The sequence below is a fragment of the Talpa occidentalis genome, unplaced genomic scaffold (assembly GCF_014898055.3).
Source record: "Talpa occidentalis isolate TD23 unplaced genomic scaffold, MPIMG_talOcc4v2.1 talOcc4.7, whole genome shotgun sequence".
Lineage (NCBI taxonomy): Eukaryota > Metazoa > Chordata > Mammalia > Eulipotyphla > Talpidae > Talpa > Talpa occidentalis.
Genome location: NW_023605083.1, coordinates 54,442,197 through 54,463,092, shown reverse-complemented (window position 1 = coordinate 54,463,092; position 20,896 = coordinate 54,442,197). Strand labels below are relative to the sequence as shown.

At 43.6% G+C, this 20,896-nt stretch overlaps 2 protein-coding genes across 2 annotated transcripts; one reads left to right on the top strand and one right to left on the bottom strand.

The window, feature by feature from the left end:
- Positions 1 to 5,834: 5,834 nt before the first annotated feature.
- Positions 5,835 to 13,926, bottom strand: SEC61B (SEC61 translocon subunit beta). The gene is made up of 4 exons (XM_037492717.2): positions 13,794 to 13,926; positions 13,499 to 13,596; positions 8,417 to 8,518; positions 5,835 to 6,115 (listed from the first exon to the last, which is right to left on the bottom strand). Exons 1-4 carry the CDS (start codon positions 13,794 to 13,796, stop codon positions 6,028 to 6,030), a joined length of 291 nt encoding a protein of 96 aa, XP_037348614.1. The 5' UTR covers positions 13,797 to 13,926; the 3' UTR covers positions 5,835 to 6,027.
- Positions 13,927 to 14,233: 307 nt separating this feature from the next.
- Positions 14,234 to 20,662, top strand: ALG2 (ALG2 alpha-1,3/1,6-mannosyltransferase). The gene is made up of 2 exons (XM_037492716.2): positions 14,234 to 14,604; positions 17,047 to 20,662. Exons 1-2 carry the CDS (start codon positions 14,257 to 14,259, stop codon positions 17,947 to 17,949), a joined length of 1,251 nt encoding a protein of 416 aa, XP_037348613.1. The 5' UTR covers positions 14,234 to 14,256; the 3' UTR covers positions 17,950 to 20,662.
- The last annotated feature ends 234 nt before the right edge of the window (positions 20,663 to 20,896 follow it).

Sequence of the window (20,896 nt, the reverse complement as noted above, 5' to 3'; positions counted from 1 at the left end):
GAGAAAACAACTTAAATACATCAGACCTGTAAACAACTCCTGCTTGTCACCTAGAGAGCGGCCCAAAGAGGTAGGGATTCCCCTGGATGATGGGGAGGGGGGGGGAGGGGGGGAATCACAGGAATCATCCAAGCAGAATCAGAGGCCAAATACAAGAGTATGTTGTTAAATCCGAGGAGGAGAAGGGCAGGGTAGCCTAACACGCTTCAATTTCCTTTTCAGTTTCAAATGTTGCGGATTCTTTTACAAACAGGACCAAATGCTACTAACGTTAATAATAACATGTATTACGTAAGGTCTATCATGCGCCAGGCACCACACTGGATACTTGAATTCTTTCCTTTAGCTCTGAGATAACTCTGTCAGCCCTGAGCCTCTTTCACAGGACACTGTATCTGAATGTATCTGAATGTCTGCAGACAAGCAATGCGAGGCTCAGGGGCAGCTGAGTAACCAGAGCACACAGCTCCTAAGTGCCTGGCTGGTCTCAGCCCCTGGGGAGAAACACCCCCCACCAACCTGTGCTTTCTAGCTCTCAAGGGTGTCCCTCCCACACAGGGGCAGGAATGATAGCACCCCAATCTTACAGGAAGCTGACTGGAGCCCCACCTGGAATTAGCTCGCCTCCCCTAGCAACGGTTTATCAAGGTTTGCACACGAACCCAGGAGACCCAGGAGACCCAGGAGGGGTGAAAACGCTGGAAGAAAATAGGAGGTTTAGGACTCCAAGGTCAAGGGCTGCTACACTGAGAACACTGCTGTGCTGAGAAAGTTGGTCAGTGGGGAGAAGCCTGAAGTGTTGATATCCTCAGAGGGACATTCCATGCGAGGGAAATTCTACCCAAAGGTGTTTCTGTTCCTTTCAGACACAGCTTTAGTTCCTCTGAGAAACCTTGGCTGGCAGGATGCTGGAGGCCAGAGCAAGCCCCTACACCCCTCCTCTGGGCCCCAAGCCCCACCTGGCAGAGAGCCATCATCTCTCAAGCTTGGGCTGTTCCCCTAGATGCCCCCAATCCATTCATGGCCTGAGTCCACCTCACCTGCAGAGCCTGGGGTTCCCTGGCTAATGTCAGATCAGTAGAAGGTAAAAGAAACATTTAAACACTTGGCTTTCTCTCTCTCTCTCTCTCTGTCTCTCTGTCTCTCTCTCTCTCTCTCTCAAGGCAGCCCCCAGCGGTGTTTGTTCTCAGAGAGGCCCTGGGAAGAAAGATGGTCACTTCCCCTTTTCCCAGAGATAATCAAAGAGAAGTAAGAAAGTACCTGTGTTTGAAGGCAAAATGGAGACAATTAATCTCTAAGCACAGGGCCTAACCATTAAATTCTTTGGAGAAACAACTTTAGGAGTTTAACGACAATCAAGAGAATGAAATTGAATTAAGAGAAATAGTAATTAAATCAGGAAAGAAGTTTTTGCAAAGGGGATGGTAAAGGAAATTAAAACCAGTAATGCTGAAAAATGTGGTGGGCAGAGCCGGGGGAGGAGAGGTCTTGGTGGAGAAGAGGGAAGAGCAGGCTAAGGAAACGCAAGGCAAAACAGGCTGGGACAGTGCTTAGCACTAGTGAAAGGAATCTGGAATTTTCTTGAGGGACCAGTTGGCTGGCACTTCCCATGTGGTTCTAAATATCCCAGCTCCTAATGGGGCTTGCTGCCTTTGCTCCTCTCTCCTTAATTAATACTGCCCAGCAATCAAGGCCACCACTCAGCGATCTAGTTCCAGAGTCTAAAGTTCAATGGCTTATACTCAGTCTCAAAGTAGGGCTCACAGTGCAGAAGCACAGGGAGAGAAGTAAAGAGTCTGGTTCTGGCCTCTGCTCTGCTTACTTTGCTGCACAATCTTGGTCAAACCCCTTCACTCTGGGCCCCAGTCCCTGAGGTGCAGTGGAGAGGGCACGATGAACTTGCAGCACCCCCTGCAAGGAAATTCTAGGATCCCCTGGTTTTTTAGGACACGTGGCCACACAGTATGGATTTCCTGAAGGCAATGCCAGTTTTGTAATTCTTGGCACCACTGTGCACACACCATGAGCTTGCTTGTTCTCAAACTGCCCCAAGTGGGGCTAGGGTTTTAGCATCCAAATGCCCAGCTTTTTTCAGGTATGAGCTACCTCACCAGGCCATTTCTAAAACACCCATAGAAAGTCACGGCACACAATGACCAGAAAATATTTGTTGTATGAAGTAACACTATGCTTACTCTACAGCGAACCACAAGAGCTCTAATAGAAAAATCAAAGCTCAGGACTGAAATACAGAAATTCCTTCTGCAGAACTGAAAACCTCAAGCTTAACCTTCATAATACCTAAAAATACACCAAAGGATAGTGTAACTTTCTTAGAATTGTGTTATTTTTAAAATCTCTATTGTGGAATCCCTTGTTATGACACCTTCCCCTCACCCTCACCCCATGGAGGTAACCAAAGTGACTCTGGTGGGTACATCAGAGATCTGGAGTTAAATCCCAGCTCCTCCACCTACAAGCCCAATGGTTTAAACTTGTTTCCTCTTGTGTAAATGGTGCAAAAGCTAAATTTTTCATTAGCCCGTTGATTAAATAAGAAACCTACATCTCTGATATTATTGAGAATATGCATCTGCTAACTATTAGCTAATTAACAAAGCACTCTTGGATGTTTAAGCTCGTGTAATCCTATTTGGTGGAAATTATTCCCATACTCATTATACATTTAAAAAAAGACAGAGGCCCAGAGAAAGGTAGCGAGGCTCCCAGGTTCTTACAAACTGGAGGGCCAGCAGTTGAATTCAGATCAGGAATTCTCCGAAGCCTGGGAGAGGTACAGGAAGTGCAGTAGGTCTGCAAGTCCTAGCAGTGCACCCAAATTGTCAAATTTGGTCCAGCGGCATTGACAAAGGGTGGGGTTGGGGGGCCATGCAGCTCTGCACCTCCCAAGGGCTTTGGGGCCATGCACACAGGAGCTCCAAGTGCTAGGCGGTATTTCTGTTGGATGAAGCCACTTCAGTAGACACTTTCATCTATTTTAACTTGATGCCAATATTTGTATAATTTCAGAATGTCTCTTTCATTTCTTCCTATGAGGACATTGGCACCTTAAAAAAAATAACAAACTGGAGTCTAGACTAGGACAGGTGTGAAGACAGAAGCTATGGTGTATTTAGCCTCTCCCAGAATGGATCTCTCCTGTTTTACTGGAATGTGTTCAGGGCAATATTGGGCTCAGATATCCTAGTTTTTCCATCCCTCCTAGTCTGAGGGACTCTAGGGCCCTTTCTCTAATATGGGCTTTCCCCAAAGATTTAAAACTTAGTCCAAACTGCAGGTGTAACTCATCTTCCCAGTTTTAATCACTTAGAGCTGCTCAGCATTGCTGCTTATATCCACTCAGAAGTGCCTACAACTACTGCCTTCAGCCAAGGGAACTTGTGGATTCTTTGTGCCAAGGACTTATTAAAACTCAAATAAAGATCTACTATAATTTGGGTCTCCCTGGTGGCGCAAGGGATTAAGACGCAGCACTATGAAGTTATCAGCAGGCCACTGCAGCACAAGTTTGATCCCCAGCCAGGGAGCTAACCCACATGGCACAGCAGACCTCTCCTGTCTCGCCCACTGCTCCCCTCAGCAGTGTATTTCAGTACATCTGCCTTTTCTGCTTCCCACTCTGTCTCTAGTGAATCCTTTCACTCTCCACATCTCTGGCCTTTACCCCAGCTCTTATATGCATAAACCTTAAAAAAAAAAAATCTATTGTAGTTTGTTACGCTTTCAGAATTATACTGTCTAGTTCCTGGTGCCCTAGAGCAGGAATCCCTTTTTAAAAAGAAAGATAAATGTGACATATACACACAACAGACTATTATTCAGCCTTAAAAAGGAGAAGTCTGACATATATGCCAACATGGTTAAATCTTCAGGACATTATACCAAGTGAAGACCATCATATGGGGTCAAAACCCCAGGTAATTTCATTCCTAGGAGGTAAACTCAAATTCATAGAAAACAGAGGGTAGGTGCCATGGCTGAGGGGAGAGCAGAGTTCTTGTTTAGTGGGTTTAGTTTCAGTTTTGCAAGATGAAAAAACTTTTGGAGCTGGGTAGTGGCGATGGCTGCCCAACATGAATTTACTTAATAACCAATGACCTGAATTTTTGAAAGTGGTTAAGATGGTACTTTTTGTGTATTTTACAATTTTTTTAATTGAAATAAAGGGAAAAGAACAGCTTGAACACTAAGAGTCTCAGCTATGGTATCAGCATTGTGTCATCAAAGCCAAAAGAGCTATATAATAGATGCTACACGTTATATCCAACCTTCAACTTCCCCTTCCGCCAGAGGAAGCATCTCCTTGTGCACCACTGCGAGAGCTTTCTCTTATAAACTATTAACTCAGAAAATTCAGTGACTTTAACAATCAGCCCACAGGGACTACTGCTAGGCTGATACGGGTAATGGGCAGTATTGTACAGAGAAGGCACCCCTCATAACCAAAGAGCTCCCCCAAGTGGCTTTAGCACCTCCCCCAGAAAAAAAAACAGACCCCCTCAGGGCAAAGAAAAAAATTCCTTTTTTTAGTTTAAAGCATAATTTTTACCCATTATTGGCATCATCAACCTGAATATGGGGGGAAGGATGCAAGGGGGTGTAAAGGGTAACCTCATTATAATCATTACAATCATCTTTTTTTCCAAATGAAACTGAGGCTCTCTCCCTCGCTTTCAAAGCAAAATAGCCTATTTTGTACAATAAGAAATTGCAAGGATCCAAGGAAACCAGTCTTTCAGCATTTTCCCCCAATAATTTGCCATTAGTTAGGCACTGTAAGAGCACACACACCCATATATTCCCTAAGAAACCTTTTTTAAAGATATATACACTTTCATCATTTAATTTAGCACTTTGGACCTAAAATTACTTTCAGCCAGGATTTAAGAAAAATACTTGTGAAAGTGCTTAACTATTCTAGCAATTTTTAAAAAATAAATTTACTTTTAAGGGAATGTTTAAAAAAGTTTTAAAAACTGTTTTTTAACTAATCCATTTTATCATTTTGTGACTGCTGGACAACTAGAGTACTTCACAGGGATTGCTTACTCTCTAGAACCCTTGTCCTAGAATCCTGGAGTATGTACCTTTCACTTATCATTGGTATTTCCTAGGGTTTATCAGAAACTGAATGCTTATACCCAGAAAGGCAACATAAGCTAACCGAAACTTTAAAAATGTTACTTTGGTTTGGAATTGTATCAACTCAGTTTGGAAAAGCTGGCATCTTACTCTGATCTAGAAAGTTCTTTAACTTTCAAAATGAAAACAAAATTTCATTTGATAAATTCAATTTACCAAATGAATTATTTCAAAACTTAATTTCAAAATTTCAAAACATTATTTCAAAATTATATTCAGGTTTAGGGACAAATGATAAATAGATGGAACCCTAGTCTACAATCAAAGAATTGACAATTGGGAAAAGAGACAAAAATATTGTCTCTTTGGTTTTAGAGACAAAGAACAGAATGGAGAAGGGTTTGATCCAAGATTTCTGGTTTGATTTCTATGACTACTCCCCTGGGTACAAGCTGCCTTTGAACACAGATCTGCCTGATGGAGTCATAAGCACACTCCTTGAAAACCGCAGAACACCCAAAATGACAATCACCAGGACAGAAATACCTAGAAGAAAGCAAGCCAAAGTCAATTACAGCAGCTCGAATTTGAATGATTACATGAACATATAAGGAACTGTCAATCCAACAATGAAAACAATCTCCACAAGACACATTTTCTACATATTTATTTATAAACCTAAAGGCAAAGGGGCTAAGGACCTAGCAGTCAGACATCAGCAATCATACTCGGTATAAATGAATTAAAATTTATTAGCCATAGAAAAAAATTGATTCTTCAAAATCAATTCTTGTTAAGTTCCCTGTAAAACAATAAGCTTACAGAAAATTTCTCATGAACAGAAAATCACTATGCTTTGGTCCAAGATATGTTGGTTTTTTTTCCTTTCTTCTTCAGATGACAGACAGATGGATGGAGCTGAATCTATGAACGAGTGTACTTGCCCCAAATGTGCAACATAAATACAGAAGCGATGAACAGAAGACTCATAACCAATACTGGAACGGGGCCACTAGAAATAAGAAGAGAAGGCATGCTTACTTTTAGCAATAATAATTTAGCAATTACAAATTTATATTGGTAATATAAAAGACTGCCTGGGGAAAAGCTGGGTGGGGTAAGGGAAAACACCTATGATTCATCTAAGAGTATCATTTAGATCATTTAAAAATATTCCTAAAATTATGATTGCAGGTATTTTGAGGGTGTGATGGCACTGGGGTATATACAGACACATAAAATCAGATATAAAGACAACCTTCAATATAAATACAATATACTCAGCACTTAAAGGATGAGGATCACATTCTAAGTTATAAAGTGTTTTCAAATATTTAATCAACAAATTCATGATGTAAATGAGGCAAATATTAATATGTTTAATTACATATTAATTTGAGGATTAAGGGGTTATTACTTGCCTAAGGACACACAGCCAGTATGGAATGGAGAGATTTCTAATTCCACATATTTTAGTGCTTTAACATTCTCCATCTCCAAAGAGCAAACTTCCTAGGCAACATATTAGTTAAGTCTGATGTATATCTGTAAGTTTATTGGAGGAAAGAAATAGATTCTACTCATTTTCCCATTAATAATTAGAACACGGATCTCATCAAGGGAGAAACCTGACCATTCTCCCTACTTTGAAGCAGTATCAGTCACTCCAGCCACCAAGCACGAAGCTGGGGGTGCAGCTCTCAGGATCAGAGGGAGGGAGGAATTGGAAAGCAAACTCATGTCATAGTCTGTCACTTACAGGCCATGGCTTCAGCCCCACTACTCACCTAGGACAGGGAATACACAAGGAACACAAGCTTAAAATGAGCTCTCAAGAAATGCTATTAATATTAACCTGAAAAAAATTCTGAACTTCTAGGAAGTTCAGAAAAGCTACATGACGTGGATATGTGGATAAGAATTCCCAACCCTGTCCTTTCACCGAAAACATCTCTTTTGTGTGATGAGACCGTGGTCTGTGACTTCAAGAGGTTCTATTCAGTCCTGGGAGGACTCAAGCAGTAGCAGCAAGCAAGCCTGGCTTCATAACAGGAGAAAAGTGCATGTACAAGTCAGATTAACCCCCTAAATAGATTCCACCACCTTCTTAAGAAGGATTTTAAATGAATTCCCCAGATACTCTGAAGAACAAGGGGCTTCAAAATGTCTTTCTAAAAATACTAAGAAAAATTTCCTTTAACAAAGTCCAAAAGGTTGTCAGAATACTGCCAACTCATATCTCCTCAACCCCAAGAATTACTTCCTAAATGCATTCTCGGCTTACCATAAGACTCTACTATAAAAAGAAAAAAAACAACAACAAACCAAACCTTTAGAATTCTAGGGAAATCTTTATAAAATACATTTGTAATCCAAGTGAAGCTCCTTGTCAAGTTAATAAACTAGTAACTCCTTGTCAAGTTAATAAACTAATTCAAGTAAATCTAACTTTCTCTTTTCTACCAGGTAGGCATCATGGAAAGAGCATGGGATTTAATTGTCAGAATCTATGATTCCAGTTCTTGCTGTGTGACTCTGACGTGTAACTTTCCCTCTCTGAACCTGAGTGCTATGCAAATAAGAGCTACTATCATTATTCCAACTTCCCATCAACTGGGTTTACTCAGAAAACAGGAGTAAGCAGGTTGTCAACCAAAGAGTCTACTTGATCACAAACCAGTGGGGTTAGGTTTGCCTCATAGTACCAGAAACTCCAGAAAGTGAGGAGAGCAAGCCAATGGACAGGGGTCCCTACATGCTCCTTCCCAACATCACCTAATGAGCAATCCTAAGCCTGAGAACTTGGGAAGTGATTTATGCTCACCCTTCAGGATCTACTCATCACCCACCTAAGCAAGGAGGCCAAAACTAACTTTTGGTAACACAGTCAAATGGAGACACTTTCATTAGGCTGTAATAATAATCAACTTATGCCTCCAGGTGAGCTCTGAAAAATTACCCAGTTCCTATTCAAATGGTTACTCTTATTTCTCAGTGTGGGACAAGAACACCAAATGAAGAGCAATTTCATTTAATTAAGCAGTTTCCCCTCCAGTTCTCACTGCTCCCATCATTCATTCTGACACAGCCACAAGATCTTCTCTTGCTTTCACTAAATCCATGAAGAGATGTCATTCCAGGCCATAAACGAATTGGTTGATATACAGGCAAACCAAACGCAGCCCACCTGGCACAAATGAAGCTGCTGTGTGTTGTAAATCTCACTAAAGCAAGCACCGCTGGCGACAGAGAGCCCTGCCAAATGGCTGTGACACTGAACAGACACACAAGGTCTGCACCTCCCAGCACTTACACTTTGAGCCCAGGCGAATCTTCTGTGTAGAATCGCCACATCCCCCCAGTGCCTGCTGAGGTCGTGCGGCCTGCGCTCCTTGTTCCGCAGCTGGCATTTTTCCTGTGAGTGGAAAATGTTACAAACAGAATTGTCTTGGAAATCCTTATAACGGCATCAAAACACAGGCTACCATTACATTGTTAATGAAGCAGTAAAAAAAAAAAAAAAAAAAAAAACTTTCTTTGCTAGCTGCCTCCAAATTCTGGCTTTTATTCTGCTGATCACAACTACTACTGTGAATTAAGTTCCTGCCACGTGCTACTGCACACGGTGACCCTGGGAAGTAGTTATAATTTCCAGTTTATAAGTGAGGAAAAGGAGGCCCGGGAAAGGGAAGCAAAATGCCTAAGAGCACACCGCCAGCAGGGAATACGCGGGGATGAGGATCCAGTTCTGACTTCAGAGTCCATCTATCTACTCACACACACAGTGCCTCTTTGGACAATGTGTGTCAATTTCTCTTCACAGGTACTTTTGTGAGGTCAAGTAGTAAACTCCTGCTTAAAAATGCCAAGGATCAGGGCCTCCCTGGTGGCGCAGCGGGTTGTGTGCAGCACTGTGAGGCTGTCTGCAGCCTTTGCGGTGGCACAAGTTCAATCCCCAGCCAGCCAGGAACAGCCCACATGGCACTGCAGACCTCTCCTGTCTCGCCCCTGCTCCCCTCAACAGTGTGTTTTGGTACATCTGCCTCTTCTGCTCCCTGCTCTCTCTGGTGAATCTTCGCACCCCCTACCCCCACCCCACTCCACCAACCGCAACTCTGGCCTGTACCCCACTTCTTTAAAAAAAAAAAAAGCCAAGGTTCCATGTAATCTGATCTTAAAATGACAACTTTAAAATGTTTTAAATTTACTCTATTTGGACAGAGGGGTAGGATGTAAACAAACACCTGCCCAGCACTTGTCCCTCACGAGGGTCCTGAGATGAGCTATGAGATGCAGGCACCCTGGCATACGGAAGCAGCCTAACTGCATGGAGGCAATTTATGCCAGGGCCAGAAAAATCCTGTCTCTTTCTGGGAGAATCCCTCAGTCACTGACCCCTACCCAGCAGCAGTTCTGCACTGCCTGCTTCTCATCACACCCCAGTGCTAGAGTGATATATTGTGGGACTAAAAAGTGTGAGCGGGGAAGCCAGAAGGAATCTTCTTCAGTTCATTTCTCCCCAATTTGGAAATCCTAGGTAAGGAGAGGGGAGAAGCCCTGTCCCATTGTTACCCCACACGATTAACCAAATCCCAGTACATACTCCCTTAATCTCTCACCCAGTACCTGTGAGCTGCTGATTCTGGATTTTTGGAAAAAGGACACAGAGGGAGAAACCAGAAGTGAAAACCCAATTCCTACCATCTCTTCTTGCTGCCCTCCCAACTCTGATCTTCATCCTCTCAGTTCGCCCTGTCACAGCCTTCACCCCACACTCTGACTGCAGGAAGAGTTCAGGGAACTTGCCTCACTGCGTAAAGGGGCAGAAGAGTGGCGGGCGTCCTAAGTCTGGTTTTGGTTCCAGCAGAAAAACTGTGCTCATACTAGAACTTTCAGTGTTAAATAAAACAATCAGTGTGAAATAGTGACTTGGGTCCATGGTACTACAAAGATGTTATTTTTGACACTATTATTACAGGCTACATAGCCTGGGAATTCCACCTGTATGACTGTTTCTGTGGGAAAACTGCTTATAAATAGTATGTACAGGGATTTACAGAGTAATTCATACACTGAGCAGACTTTCACACACAAAAGCACTCATGTAAGCTGTGAGACAGACACCTGAAAGCCTCCTCCTTGCTAATAAAAGGAACTTGCGCTACAAGGTAAACCCAGAGTGGAAACGGTAAGCCGTTGGCTGACCCAGGACTGGCGCCCATGCACTTTCCACTAATCTCACAACCTCCTAAGTCCAGTTCCTGTCTTCAAAATCTCCTGGAACTACAAGAGCCCTAAAGGAATTAATTGTACTTGGCACAGGGGACATAGAAGAGGACTTGAAAATCAAGGCCCCTAAAATAACCAAAATATACTCAAAATATCTCCCATCTTCCCACTGGGAAGCTAGTTAGAGGTTAATAGAGAACATTTTAATCTCCTAAATTTTAATTTGGGTCTATTTTACCCTTTTTTTTTTTAAAGATTTATTTATTTATGCATACAAGACTGGGGTAGAGGTCAGAGGTGTGGGGGGTGAGAGGATTCACCGGAGACAGAGTGGGGAACAGAACAGGCAGACTGACCGAGGACCGAGCAGCAGGAGAGGCAGGAGAGGTCTGCTGCGTTAAGTGGGTTGCTCCCTGTTGCGAGCCAGCCGCAGCAGTCTGGGTGTCCTGATTTTTCGGAAATCTGCCCCAAGCCCGGACTTTTGTCAGACGACATGAGTAGCATGGCTCCCAATAGCTCCCTGGCCAGCAGGGTGATCAAACTCATGCTGCAGAGGTTGCGGATAGCTTCACAGGTTGCGTCTTAACCCCTTGCACCACCAGGGAGGCCCTATTTTACCCTTTCTTTCTGACCACTGTATAAACTGCCTCTCTCTTCCTATAGCTTTACAGGCTGGCTTTCATAGCTAATCTTTTCAGTACTTGTTCTTATATAGTGGCCTTCTGGCTGTGCCTCAAAGACAAGCTCATTCCCACTTCAAGAGTCTTCACACAATCATTATTTTTGTCTAGGAAGCCTACTCCTCCCTAGACCACTGAACATTTGCTCGCTTGTTTATTATCATGCTACCTACTGTGAACACTCTATTCCCACCAATCTCCACCCCCAACCTGTTTTATTTTGCTTCAGAGCCCTGACTGCTTGAAATTGGAGTATTTATTAGCCTAGCTTATGTTTCCCGCACAGGAATGTAAGATTCATGAGGCCAGATCCAGCTGATCTTGTTCCCAATTATATCCTCAGAGCTGGAACACCATCTGGCCTGTCCCTCAAAAACTATTTTAATATTGCCAGCTAGTCCACTATCTTTACTATTCCTGATCCCCAAGCATTAATCCCGCTTGGCCACAATACAACACTTTACAGTGCATTACTGCTCCTTTTCATTCTCATAGCAACTTCCTTTTATACTGCATTAAAAAGAGCAAGGACTCCAACCACAGTCTGATCTTAAATTCCATATTTCTTCTCCAAGGAACACCTCAATTATTTCATTGAGTATGAAGAAAGAAGGTAAATCTGCAGGCTACCAAAGCCAAAGCATTATTAACTATTTGCTTCAACTTTTTTATTACAGACTTATAAAACAATGATACAGGTTCTTAGACCTATTACATTACACTCATCACGTAACACAGACTGTCAAAATTCTAGAAGGGAAATAGGTAGGGTCTCTCAATACATATAACTATGGGCTACCCAGTTATAATGATCCCAGTAATGGTGAATCCTTAAAGTGACATCAACACCCACCAGTTGTAAAGCTGCACCTGTCTGCAAATGTTTAGTTTCTCCATTTCACTTCTGCAGATTTCAATTTTATTAAGTAAATAAGTTATTTCATTATCATATTTACATTCGATAAATACATACTTTCTCCCCTTCCCCCCCACTTTAAAAGTTCTAGATGGCCAGACTCCCCTGCCACAGCACTCATTAACCAGGCTACTCCCCATGGCACTCTACCTACAGGAAACACTTTTAATTCCAGCACAGTCTCTCTGAAACACTTGATGGGAAGGAAATAGCACAAGTCCAAATAACCTAAATTACAGCTTGACATACTTTCCAACCGGTACATTTCCAACCTGAACATCTTTTTACAAGAAACTCCCAATAGTTCAGGATAATTTAGCATTTCTGACAGTTTTATTAGAATTTCAGTGGTCTGAGCTGAAATGTCTCACCTAAGTTCAAACACACTGACTTTAGACTTGCCTGTTATAGCCAACAAGGAAAGTGTCATCCCTCTTTGCATTCTTAAGGTCAGTTTTTTATGTATCCCTGAAAGGTATTCTAAAGAAAACCTCTCTAGCGCCTTCAAAAATCCCAAAACAATAATTACTTGAATCCTTCATTCATCATCATCTACTGTCAGACCTATGGTAGGATAGAGATGACTTGGACAGTTTCTGCTAAGATCTAGTAAGGAGATAAATACGGAAACATAAATGCTATCATGATACAAAGAAAATTCCTGGGGGGCAAAGTTACTGCTGCTTTTAGAGTCAGAGCCCTTGAACTTTGTATAGGAGAATAAATATGTATATTTGGGGGAAAGGGATGTCCCTAGTGTGTTCAGAAAACAGCAATGCAGACCACAAGGAGAGAGGAAGACGAGAGGTGGGCAGACTGAAAAAAACACACTAAAAATCTTGTTTGTTTTCTTAAATTCAGCAACAAGAAATTAGCAAAGAAACTGAGCAGAAATGTGGCAGAATTAGAGCAATGGAATGGAATGGAATGGAATGGAATGGAAATGACCTGATGAGAAGCAGCATTAGGTAGAAAATGCAAAAATTAAGAGAAGTTTGAGGACTAAAGTGGGGCAGTAAGAAATAGTGAAGAACTGATGAGAAAATTTTCACATATAATTTAGTTTGAGAAATGACTGGATAGACACAAGAGATAACAAAATTCAAGATGACACTGAAGGTCTGGTTTTGGGTGAAGAAGTGTACAGCATGCCATATGGAAGTAAGAACACATAACTGGGGGCGGGGCGGGAGAGGGAATGAAAAGAGATGGGATGAAAAGTTTTGTGTCGGCCAAGTTGTTAGGGGGAAAGGATAAGTATGTACAGAACCCCCACCTCTCCCAGTGAGAAACATGAGTGCAAAAAGCTCCAGAAACACCAATTAATTAAGTTTTTCCCAGTTCTAACTTTCCTTCTTTTGACGGTGGTGACCGAAACTGAGCAATGTGAAGCTATGCCTACCTCTCAGACACAAGAGACCAAAAAGCCTTCAACTACCTCGAGGGCCGCGTCACTTAAGCCTCACTTTGCTTGCCCTCGTGTATCCTAATAGCCCGGTGTCTCCTACTCTGAAGCAGAGAATTTGTGGCCCCCAAAGCCCAAAGCCGAGAGGGTCGCAGGAATCCTTACCTCTGCCGGACCGTGGATCCCGCGGCGCGGGCGGCCACTGCTTTGCTAGGAGAGCGCCCTGAGGAGCCAACGTTAGTGCCACTGGGGGTTGGACCAGGCTGCAGAGGGAGACAAGCAGACAGACGGGTGAGTCTCACAGGTCAGCTCCCGACCCCAGGCCCCGTGGGCCGAGACCTGCACCTGCATGGAAGGGTGGGGAGAGCAAAGAAACCACGAAAGGAGGGCAAGGCGTAAGGTGAAATTGGGGCATTTTGCAGAGGCGAAGAACGAGGAGGACAGGCTGGGGTTGCCATACCATGCTGGAAGCAGTGGGGTGGCAGAAAGCTGAGAAGACTGGCCGGAAACTGCTGCAGCCCTCAATGTATCGGCGCCTGGAGAAACTATTCAGGTCCCGCCCCAGACCCGCTGGCAGGGTCCTCGTTGGCTCCGGGGACGCCTGGGTTGTCCTAATAGATACCTGTACATATTTTGCTACAAATGACTTGATATATTACTCTATGGAAACTAAAGATATTCCTTTTCCTTTCTTGAGATCATGGCGTCCTTCACAGGGCCCAATTCCTACCAAAAGGACGGTATGGCCATGGTCAGACGAGAAATTTTCTCAGGCAGTTAGTAGACACCTATAGAGTTGTGCTGATCTGGCCTAACCCGCGCACACGTCGTGGGGGCGTGGTCGGCCCCTAATGGCCACCGGAAGTGAGGGAGCATGCGCGGAAGCCCCGAAGTGCTCAGGGCGCAGGCGCGGCTTTTAAGACATGGCGGAGAAGCAGAGGCAGGATGAGGACGCAAGTCTCAACCCGTCGGTGCTGTTTCTACACCCGGACCTGGGCGTGGGCGGCGCCGAGCGCCTGGTGCTGGACGCGGCGCTGGCACTGCAGGCTCGAGGATGTCGCGTGAAGATCTGGACGGCGCACTACGACCCGGGCCACTGCTTCGCGGAGAGCCGGGAGCTGCCGGTGCGCTGCGCCGGGGACTGGCTGCCACGCAGCCTGGGCTGGGGCGGCCGCGGCGCGGCGGTCTGCGCCTACGTGCGCATGATCTTCCTGGCCCTCTATGTGCTGTTCCTCGGCGACGAGGAGTTCGACGTGGTCGTGTGTGACCAGGTGAGGCGGCCGCGAGCACGGCCACGCGCTGGGCCCTCGCTTCGCCTCCTTTTCCCACTGCTGGAAGCACTGCGTGACCTCAGATGACCTCTCCGGGTCTGCAGTACAAAAGATTAGGACTGATCTGAAGAGATCAGAACTGGGAGACATTGAAGTTGCAGATTACAGGGCCCCACCTTCTTAAGTTTTCAACCTGGAGACCTGGGGTGAGGCCCAGAAACCTGCATTTTCTTTGGAGAATCAGGTGATTCTTGCAGCAGTTGGGCCTTGGGACCTTAAGTAATACAGGCATTGGAAACCTTTTGTTTCTTAATCATTCGTATGGCAACAGAAATAATGCAACCTCCCCCCGCCCCCCACCCCACACACAGTTTTTCATTTTAAATAGTAACAATTATGTAGGACTAAAAACTCAAATAATATACAAGCATATGAAGTAAAAGTTTAAACCCAGTTCTGCTCTCTAAACATAGCCGCTGTTAATAGTTCCTCATTATCCTTCCAGAAACTCTGCAACCTGGCATGTATATGTCTACTCATAGATGTTATCTTCTTCTGTATATTAATCGGGATTATGACACCTCTCTTGTTGAATAACTTGCTCTTTTCCACCAGAAATTTGGGACATCCTTCTATGTCAATATTAGAAATTGATTTCATTCTTCATAATGACTGAAAAATCCGCCTTTTTGCGGTACCATATTTTATACATTCTTCTGTTCAAGGACACTAATACTGATCAGTTTTTTGTGAATAGATCAGTGTTGTAATAACATCCTTATATCTTTCTGTTTATTACTTCTGTAAGCAAGTCCTTTGAGTAAATTCCTGGAAATTAAGTTGGTGGGTCAAGGCGTTTTTCATTTTAAATGTCAGTAGAGTAGCTATTGCCAGATTTGCCTTCCAAAGATGTTGTGTCCCTTTACTGTCCCACAGCCGATTACTCCAGGCTCCTGTGCAGATTGGATGTTATCAAGCATTTTAATCTTTGCCAAACTGACAGGTGGAAATGGTATCACCTTTGCTTTTGTTTTTGTTTTGTTAGTTACTCCTGAATTATTTTGTATCATATTTACCTAGAAGCTATTTGTCTTTTTAAAATGGTGTACATTTACCAAACATCCTTTATGTGTAGTTGATGAACATGAGGTCAGAGTGTAGTGGATAGAGAGAAAACCACGCTTGTAAGTAGACCGGGATTCAAGCTCAATTATCTGATTTTTTTTTTTAAAGATTTATTTATTTATTTATTTATACAAGCACTGGGTACAGTCAGAAGTGCAGGAGGGTGAGAGAATTCCCCAGAGCCAGAGCGGGGAGCAGAGCAGGCAGAAGGACCAAAGTACACTGCTCAGGGGAGCAGCGGGCGGCAGTAGAGGTCTGCGTACCATGTGGGACCCTCCTTTAGTGGCCTGGGAGCAGCTAGGGATCAAACCGTTGCTGCAGAGGCTGCGGGCAGCTTTGCAACCCAGCGCTCAACCACTGCGCCACCGGGGAGGCCCAATATCTGATATTTTTTTAGCCACATAGTTTTGGACAAATCCTTCATTAGCCCTAAAGCTGTTAACTTCGGGTGTTAATTAAGTGAGCTGCATGTTGAGTGCCTTGTAAAGATGTCCCAGTTGGAAAGTCTCTGATAATGCCAGAGTGTCGTTCCTCCTTAATAATGGTTGTGGTTAACATTTATTGAACATGTACTATACTAAATTCTTTGGCATTTTACATATGCTAGTGCATTTAGGAATCACAAAAGCCATATTTCTGGGATGAGGGATTTGTGCCATAATCATCACCATGTTACAGAAAAGGAAACTGAGGCCCAGAGAGAATTAGATTATTTGATCATGGTCACACAGCTAGTAAAACAGAGATCACCCCCCTAGCAATCTTGACTTCAGAGCCTGTGCTCTAAATTACTGTAGTTCATTCATTCCCTTTTTTAGGAGGAGGAAGATACTAGAGCTGCTCTGTCCAGTATGGTAGCTACTAGCCACACATCGTTATTGAGCTCTTGAAAGTAGCTTATCTGCACTGAAATATGCTCTATGTGTGAAAATACACACTTGATTTTGTGAGTTTAGTATGAAAGAAAAAAGTGCAGAGTATTTTGTTACCATTTTTGTATTGATTACATTTTGAAGTAACATTTTGGATAAATATGTTAAATTGATTTCACCCTTAAAATTTGAATGTGGTTACAACATTTGTATTTCCATGGGATAGAACTGTTTTAGAGGAAACCACTGGACTTGCAGCTTTAAATATTAGCACGCGTTAAGCAAATGTCTATACACCAAGGATTGTACTGGGTGAGAACTGGGGGAACACAAAGGAGAATCAGACATTGCCTACAGACTAGCAGACTGGCTAGGGGTGTGTGCTTTTTGGTTTGGTTGAAGTTGACCAGTCACTGTATCTGCTGTTGATTTTTGCTTCGGCTAGGTGTCTGCCTGTATCCCAGTGTTCAAGCTGGCCAGACGGCGCAAGAAGATCCTGTTTTATTGCCACTTCCCAGATCTGCTTCTCACTAAGAGAGAGTCTTTTCTTAAGCGCCTATACAGGGCCCCAATTGACTGGGTTGAGGAGTACACCACAGGCATGGCAGACTGCATCTTGGTCAACAGCCAGTTCACAGCTGCCATTTTTAAGAAAACATTCAAGTCTCTATCTCACATAGACCCTGATGTCCTCTACCCATCTCTGAATGTTACCAGCTTTGACTCCACTGTTCCCGAGAAGCTTGATGACCTCATCCCCAAAGGAAAAAAATTCCTATTCCTCTCCATTAACAGATATGAACGGAAGAAAAATCTGGCTTTGGCACTAGAAGCCCTAGTAAACCTGCGTGGAAGGTTGACGTCCCAAGACTGGGACAAAGTTCACCTGATTATGGCAGGTGGTTATGACGAGAGGGTCCTGGAGAATGTGGAACACTATCAGGAATTGAAGAGGATGGTCCAGCAGTCTGACCTTGGCCAGTATGTGACCTTCCTGCGGTCTTTCTCTGACAAACAGAAAATCTCACTCCTCCACGGCTGCACGTGTGTGCTTTACACACCAAGCAATGAACACTTTGGCATTGTCCCTCTGGAGGCCATGTACATGAAGTGCCCGGTCATTGCTGTTAATTCGGGTGGACCCTTGGAGTCCATCGTCCACAGTGTCACAGGGTTTCTGTGTGAGCCTGACCCAGTGCATTTCTCAGAAGCAATAGAAAAGTTCATTCATGAACCTTCGCTAAAAACCACAATGGGACTGGCTGGAAGGGCCAGGGTGCAGGAAAAGTTTTCCTCTGAAGCATTTACAGAACAGCTCTACCAATATGTCACCAAGTTGCTAGTATAACCAGATGGTTTTTTAAGGTGTTTATGCTACATTCATTTCATTTTTACAAATTGTAGGCCCGGTTTTAAACCATTAATGAACACTAGAATATAATGCCGAAAAGATTTAAAAATAAACATATACTTGAATCTGAGCCACCTTCCTATCCCCAATACCTCCTCATCTGCTTTGTCAGAACAATAATCTTTTATGCTGTAATTATTCCAAATCTTACCAATGTTGATTAAGATATAAGTAGGGTGCAAGTCCATGTTTGGAATATTTTAATTATATTTTCTCTAGGTTTTGTTGCTTTGCCTATAAATTTGAAGTCATATTGTGTCCTAATTGATTTTGATAATTTTGTGCATCATCATGAACATTGATTAATTTGGCTTCATAGCCTAATGGAACAGCATCACTGTGGTTCCAGAATCATTCCACCTCAGTATCTACTGCTGGGAAAAGTTCTGTTAGTCACACCTTTACCTGGGTCCACAGCAAGAACTCTGCATTTTTTTTTTTTTTAACAAAGATGATTTATATATTTTTGTACACTGAAATATGTTTATCATAGGGAGGGTCAACAGAATACCAGATTTTGATCTCCACAGTCTATTTTGCCACTTAGTGACAGCCAAGCCCAAAGTCAGAAACTAGACTGAACTGGATGTTGCCACGAAGAGGGAATACTGTCAAATGGTGTGCAGCTTGCTTCAGGTTATTAATGTCATCTGAGTCACCGCTTTGGTGATATTTGTGTTATATTAAATCAGGTCCCCCTAAGGGTAAAACACATTCCTCTATCCTTCAAGCCCTGCCTCAGATGCCATGACAGAAGCTTTCCTTAACCCTCCACCCACCTTCCAGATGGAAGTGATCTTCCCCCTCTCCGCACTCTAACCCTCCCACAGCACTGACCCGTATCAGTGCAGTATTTACCTGTTGGTCTAAGTACAAATAAACAAGAGGTACTTTCAACATGCCTTCAAAGCGAAATTCATTTTTAAAAAATAGCCGGTCTCCACGTTAATCAGCTCTAAGAGCACAGGCCTGACTGCCTGTGTGACCTTGGACCAGTTCTCTCTTGTGCCTCAGTTTCTTCATCCATAAAGTGAATAACTACTATTCTACCTCCCTCACAGAGTGATTATGATGAGTACCATAACATAAAGTCCCTCAAACAGTACTTGGCACATACCTGGGCTGTATAAAAGCTACTTTGCAATTTGGGAATATTGAAAATGACTGGAAGGTCATGCTGCGCTGTATCACTCTTTTGGGGTGCTTTAGAGGACACAGTGTCAGGTTGTGATTATCAGTCTGTATCACGAGTATTTTCATGAAATGACTACCAAAAAAGGGTTCTTTAAAGTGAGATTGTCAAATATGTTGAGTCTTATGGAATGAAAGGTCGAGTTCCATTTGCTTTGTCATTGTGAAAGCTTACTAGCCAGGGAGGGCGATCATCCCCATTTTGACTTGGTGCATCTGTTTCTCAGGGAACTGCAGTCTTTCAGAAAGGCCTAGTGACTGGCCATGGGGTACAGGACTGCAGACTCAGTCATGCTTATAAATTCAGAGCATTAAAACTTGTGCCTACTTGGTAATTTTTATGCAGATCCTTCCAAAATGAGAATATTGCGCCTTAAATTTATCTTTCCTTCATTGTCTTCAGCCCCAACAGATGACAGTGACACCATAGTTCTGGGAGGAGTGCAGAACCCTGGCTGCTGTGAGCACTCGGCTTCTAAAGAGTTAACTCTGGCTCCTCAGTTCAGGATGGAGCTTTGCCCATAGGTGTTCACAAGCTCCTAAGACTATGCTGACATTAGGGACAACAGTAGCATGCTCAGCCTCTGCTGACTTGTATCCCCTGAGAAGTGGCTAGAATTCTAGCCCACAGTCAAGGGAACCTGAGGAGTCTTTGGGCCAAGATCACCTTAAAGGTTAGGTCTAGTTTTGTTAGGCTTTGGGAATTACTGTAGATGGCTTGTGATACCCTGGAACAGGAAACAACAGTGGAGGAATCCCCTGGATAAAACTTTGTCCATAGGAGGTGTTCACAGTTTCCAAAACTAAGTGAAGTTGAAGAAAATAGAAGCATGAAACTCTTAAGTGAGAATTGTCCAGGACCTCATCAGTTGTGATTCTAGCACTTACTGTGTGCTGACATGATGCATAGCAATAACTCATTTAGAACTGACCCTGCTGAGGGGTACATAGTTAATTCCTCACCTTACAGGTGAGTGTGGCTAAGCAACTTGCCCATGTGGCACAGCCCAGAGAGATGTGAAAGGTCTCAAGTCTCTGACTTCCAAGTCCAACCACTCTTCGGTACACCATAGCCCTCACCAAACACCAGCACTGCACAGCCTGCACGGTGACACTCCCTCCACTGCACCAAAGCTGCCCTGCACACGTCCTCAGACTTAGAAAGGCTTTACTGGTTTCCCTTGTCATCCTCAGAGCAATCTCTTGAGGTGGATATGATTATCCCCTGTCTTATACACAGGAGGAAGCTCTGCAAGGTAAAAGGCACCCAAGGGCACACAACTGCACGACTGAAAAGAGCTCAACCCCAGGTAACCTGATCCAGCCAGAGCTCTGCACTGAACAGCGTCTTTCAGTCTGCTCCCCTTTGATAATTGTAAATATAGCATGTCCTCCAACACTCTAGGAAATTTGAAATAAATACAGCAGTCTGAGTCAGCAAGTGTGAGCGAGGTGCTATTCTGTCTTCAAATTAGTCCTCTGACCCTAAAAAGAGAAGCTGATATGCTGCCCACCGCCCGCCCCCCCCCCCCCCCCCCGCCCCATCCCCAGCCCTGGGAGTCACTGAGCTAAGGCTACGCTTCCCACCTCACTGCAGTGGATGTCAGGGCAGTCAGAGTCCTCATGGAGCTCTTGGAGCCACTTAGGTTGCATAAAGCAGAGGTTCAAGCTCATTTAACTTAAAGGGTTTTAA

Coding starts and splice junctions, on each gene's coding strand:
- SEC61B (XM_037492717.2), bottom strand. Junction 8,519..13,498: donor GGATCCACGGTCCGGCAGAG/GTAAGGATTCCT, acceptor TTCCACTCACAG/GAAAAATGCCAGCTGCGGAA. Junction 6,116..8,416: donor GATTCGCCTGGGCTCAAAGT/GTAAGTGCTGGG, acceptor TCTTATTTCTAG/TGGCCCCGTTCCAGTATTGG.
- ALG2 (XM_037492716.2), top strand. CDS start 14,257: ATGGCGGAGAAGCAGAGGCAGGATGAGGACGCAAGTCTCAACCCGTCG. Junction 14,605..17,046: donor ACGTGGTCGTGTGTGACCAG/GTGAGGCGGCCG, acceptor TGCTTCGGCTAG/GTGTCTGCCTGTATCCCAGT.